At 40.5% G+C, this 4977-nt stretch overlaps 1 protein-coding gene across 1 annotated transcript in view; it reads left to right on the top strand.

Moving 5' to 3' along the window:
• CEP192 (centrosomal protein 192) overlaps positions 1-4977 on the top strand; it is a 100024-nt gene that overhangs the window by 9173 nt on the left and 85874 nt on the right. Inside the window, 3 exon segments of the mRNA XM_025204721.1 lie at positions 1203-1252; positions 2305-2434; positions 3735-3889. Coding sequence (XP_025060506.1) covers positions 1203-1252; positions 2305-2434; positions 3735-3889 — 335 coding nt within the window.

The following is a 4977-nucleotide window of genomic DNA, read 5'->3' as shown; positions in this document are numbered from 1 at the left end:
CCACCCCCCCCCCGCCCCGGTGCCCCCCGTACGAGTTGTCTATATCTAAAATCTTACTTGAGGATTGGGACCCATTATGCTGACTGGCATACCCACAGCTAAAAGGCTTATAGTCTAACCTGGGGTGCTCAGCCTTTTTGCCCCATGGGCTGCATTGGCAGTGCCCAGTCTGTTGGCAGGCCAGATACAGCCAGTGTTCCTGATCCATTGTCTAGGTGGGCCTGGCAAGTGCCATCTGGCTGAGAGGCTGGGGGCAGGTTGACTCCAGTGCAGCCCTGCAGGGGAAAAGAGCTTGACCCCAGACATTCAAGAAAAAACAGAACGTGGTCTGGCCCTGCTGGTGGGAAGCAGGGGATGTGGCTATGTCCCCACTGGCCCCATGGAGAAGGGGGCATGGGCCACCCCCAACAGGAGGGAAAGGGGTGTAGCTCACCTGTGTGTGGAGGGGGCAAGGGGAAGTGTGGCCCAGTCCAACCTAGCCCTGAAGGGGCAGGGGGATATGGCTTGGTCCCTATCCAGAAGCGGGGGCAAGCATAGCCTGGTCTTGTGGGCTCCAACTTGACACACAGGAATTGGGGTTTGGGGATTTGGCAGGGGGGAGGTTGACCATATTGGTTGGTCCAAACTTCCAGACCTGTGGGGAGCCCCACAGGCTGAATGTGATGGGGCTATGGGCTGCATTTGGCCTGTGGGCCGGAGGTTGAACACCCCTGGCCTAACCAAGAGTTGAGATAGTGGTAGAGTAGAAAAAGGGAGCACAAAGTAACTGGAAGAGGGAGTAAAGAAAGTTGTGGCTTAGTGAATAGGGCATGATACTAGTTTTTAATCACCTCTGCTGTTGACCTGCGGTGTGAGCTTCAAGTTATTGCACTGTATTTGGAATTCCTTTCTTTCTTTGTTGCCAAATAAGATTGAAAGCCCTGGGAGCAGTGATTGTATCACTCCATTTATGCAGGTGTTAGCCATAGTGAGACCTTGATTTATATTATTATTTTTATATTAACTTAATCCCTGATTTTTGCTATGAGTAGGGACTTTTCAAAGATATGTTTATGTGCCATATGGTATAGATGGCTAATGAAACTAAACTTCAAGCCTCGAGAGGCTTAAGATCTTTTTAACATAGAAATTGAATGTATAATATTTAGTAATGTACTAAAAGGTCACATTCAAGTTGCTATTAAATTGCTCTCTCATTCTAGATTTGTCCATTGGAATATGTTCATTGCCACAAACTAATAGAGAGATCAAGGTAAATCTACTTTATATTATAGGAATTTAAAGGATGCGTTTTCTATAGAGAAAAACACTGGTTATCGTCTGTGTTTTTAAATTTGTAAGTTAGAACAGTAACACAGTTTGCAGAATTAAGGTAGAAATTACTTGCAGGGCAACAAATTATCAGTGGCAAAACATTTGCCAGTTCATGCCCTCCATTAACGTCAAATCTTGATTTATGGAGTAGGAGATATTGATCTATAATAATCCAACAGGATAATTTGAATTTCTTTTAAGTGGTTAAACCTCTCTAAAGGGGATTAATAATTATTTCTGTAGTCTTAAAGTATTTCTCATTGCTCATATAGAAAAGATTCAAGTTGGTCAGCTGGCTATACTGTTTTTAAGGAAACTTAAGTTTTGCTGAAACTCACAAAAGCTTTTTGAAGCTGACATTACTGTATTTTTATTTAATGAAGCGTTTGCTACTAGTGCCTTGGTTGTTTTTCTTTTTTTAATCTTTTTGCTTTAGCATCTCCTTTAATGCATAAAGCCAAAACATCTGAGGACATTGAGACACTACCATATATTGATATTTTAATATTTTTTCTAAACACTTTGTAAATTTTGATTATTTTTTTTTGATTGAATGGATTCCATAGGATTTTGTTTGAAAATGTATTTTACAGGCTTTTTTTTGGCAAGTTCCTTCAAACCAATTTATGCTTTTGGTGTTTGGAGTCTGCAGGAGCCTCTTCAAGCAGTAGCAGTCTGTTATGTGCCATGTTTCAAGGTGGAATCTGAGAATTATTGAATGGAGGGCCAGTTTAGTGAACAAGAAAACTAAAAGTTTCTATTTAGAAGTCTTAAATATTGCAAGTTTGTAAGAGTACTCTGCCTTCTCACATCTCCTGTTCCCTGCATTTCTTTTACCTATTTTTTAATTGCCTGGTGAGTGTTAGAGACTGAAACTTATGGTGGAGGATGGAGAAGAGAAAAAGTCTTTGCCAAAATTACTGCTATTTTGTGAAAAACCTGAGTTTTACAGCTGGGAACTCTTGGGCCATGCATGTGTGTGTTTCATAGGTTAAGAAGTCTGAACCTGGAGGAAAATTGGATGGTGAAATTTTAAGTGAGCAGTGCAGCACAAGTCATTTGAGTTTTTTGGAGAATGAGAAGCTACTGAATCTCGCAAGCTTAGATGAATACTCAACTGGTCAGTATACTATGATTCAGCTTGTAGCGTATCTTCAGGTACTTGAGAGGGGCAGATAGATAAGATAACTTTAAAGCATTAGATTTCATTGTATAGCTAAGGAAACGTCTTGGTAGAGATAATCAGTTTACTTAAGCAGAAGAACATCATGGTTGCCTGAATTACTGGTGTATTAAAATTGATATCTGTGGAATTCACTGCTGAACTTGGTTTTGAGTTGTATATCTTCTAGCTAGAAAATCAAAGCTGAACAATGCTCATGTTCATTCTGTGAATGAAAAGGTTTAAGAAGAGATGCAAGCCTTTTGTAGTAACGAAATTGGCAGCTTTTGGCAGTAGATACAATTTGAACTAAGTATTTGTCTTACTGTGACAGAACTGGATTGCTAAAACAGATTGTTAAATCTGTGCCACCCAGTTAACTTGGACTTTTATCTGAATTTTAAATCCAGTTCCTAACCAATTGTGAATAAACTTCTAGCTAGCATATTAGACTTATTTTAAGCATAGTATTTTAGAGGTGTACTGATGTATCGGTCCATATAGTATTGGTACCAATAAAAGGAAAATTGACATTATTAGCAATAGGCTGATGTGGCTGATTAAAGTCTTTTCCAAATCTTTACATAAATAAAAATCTAAAAATAATTTAATTCTTTAAAGATTTAACATAATTTTTTTGGCTGATGTGGCCGATAACGCCGCTGATTTTTTTTTTTTAAATGCCACGTGAATGCTCGTGGCCAGCCTGGCAGCTTGGAGAGCAGTGTCTGGCTAGTAAGCATGTTGGGCCTGAGCGCAGCCTCGGCCCAGCCCACCCCAGGGAAGAACCTGGCTCCAGCCCACAGCAGGTAGCCTGCCCTTGCCCTGCGCACACCCCGGGGTGTGCACAGCAATGGAAATGGCACCCCCCGCCCACAGATGAACCACTTGCTGCTCTGTCCCTTGCTTCGCCTTGGCTGGGTAGCCCCAGCCCCCTTCCTCTGTCACCGTGGGGGTTCCAATCTGCACCCCCCCCCAAGACTTACCAGTTGGGCACTGCTCTCCAAGCTTCCAGGCTGCATATTGGCAATTGGATCTGCATCAGCTGATATGGCTCATTAACAATTGTCCATCAGTATCAGTCAAAAAAATCTTTATCGGTGCACCCCTAGTATATTTTAGGGCTTTCCAGCTTCTAAGCTTCTGGGGTTGAATGCTCTGTGGGTTGTACCTGGGCTATGGTAACAACTTCCGTAAGTAAATAATAAAAGTTTTTATTGTATCAGATTTTTAAAATCCTTTTCTTCTTTTTCAATAGATGATGATATTGATGATGGAGAATTCTATGATGACCGGCTGGAAGCTTATTTTGAGCAGCTGGTACCACCAGAAATGCTAAGAGGAGATACTGAAATACAGGAACTTTCAGAATGTTGTACAGTATTGGAACTTCTAGAAAATGGTTTGAATCAGGTAGGTTTAAGATGAAATTCTTTTTGTATCTCCTTTCCAGCAAGTAGGGTTCCATTTGGGGTAGAAACAATGTCTTCAGTGTAGTAACTATAGGGGCCAAATTTTAAAAAGCTTTTTTAAACATTTAACATAATTTTCCATCCTCTTTCCTTTTCCATGTGGGTTTCTGCTGTAGAACAAATGGGGCAAGCAGTTTCTGCTAATCAGCCACTTCTGCTTTATTTCCTTCTCTTGTTGTACAAAGCTAAATTTCTTTTGCTTGCATTGTTTTTTGTGAAGTGGAGTTCACTAAGTGGTGAACTGCCCGACAGGGTGATAAGCTGATATAGTATAAAAGCTTTTCAGAAGGTATTGATAGTCTGAACATAATTTCTTTTCTTCCTCGCTACTTGTGTGATCTTATAGGATCTCTTAATACAGTATAACTTCATAAATCAAATTTTCAAAATTCTGGAATTCTCAAAAACCCAGCACTTTTTAAAAAAGTACTCTACATCAGGGGTTTTTAACCTTTTCTGACCAATGTACCCCCAGTGGCTGGTCATTGAGCTGGGGGTAGGGGAAGTAGTGGCAGTGTGGGGTGGTGGATAAAAATGTTGTACTCCAAGAAATGTTCTCAAAAATTAACACCCCCCCCCCAAAAAAAAAACAACAAAAAACAAAAAACGCATGCACAGCATCCATTCATCTGGGCAGTGCCAGGTTATGCACTTTCCTTGTGTTTCAAAAATCTGGAATTTTCAAATTTCTGGCAGGTACCTAGGTCCCAAGGATTCCGGATTTATGAGGTTATACTGTACTTAAGTTGCAGAGAAGTGTATAAAAAGTTATGTTACTGTTGCTGTTTGAAGGTAAAGTGATTGTGACTAGATCTGTTTTCCTGCCTTGTGATGTATGAGGACTTTTACTTGGATTATGGTAGTGATAGCCCATAATTTTTATACAATGACCACGTCCCATTTCAAGAACCACTTAAGGCTATTTCATGAAGTCGCCACATTTGGAAAGGTGGTGTTCACTAACTTAAAGTAACTGCATTGCAGTGAAGTGCCTCTATCTAGTTTTCAAAAATGGATATTCCAGTATTT

Source organism: Alligator sinensis, unplaced genomic scaffold (genome assembly GCF_000455745.1).
Source record: "Alligator sinensis unplaced genomic scaffold, ASM45574v1 scaffold515_1, whole genome shotgun sequence".
Taxonomy (NCBI): domain Eukaryota; kingdom Metazoa; phylum Chordata; order Crocodylia; family Alligatoridae; genus Alligator; species Alligator sinensis.
Note: the sequence above shows the minus strand (reverse complement) of the source record. Positions and strands in the feature narration are given on the sequence as shown.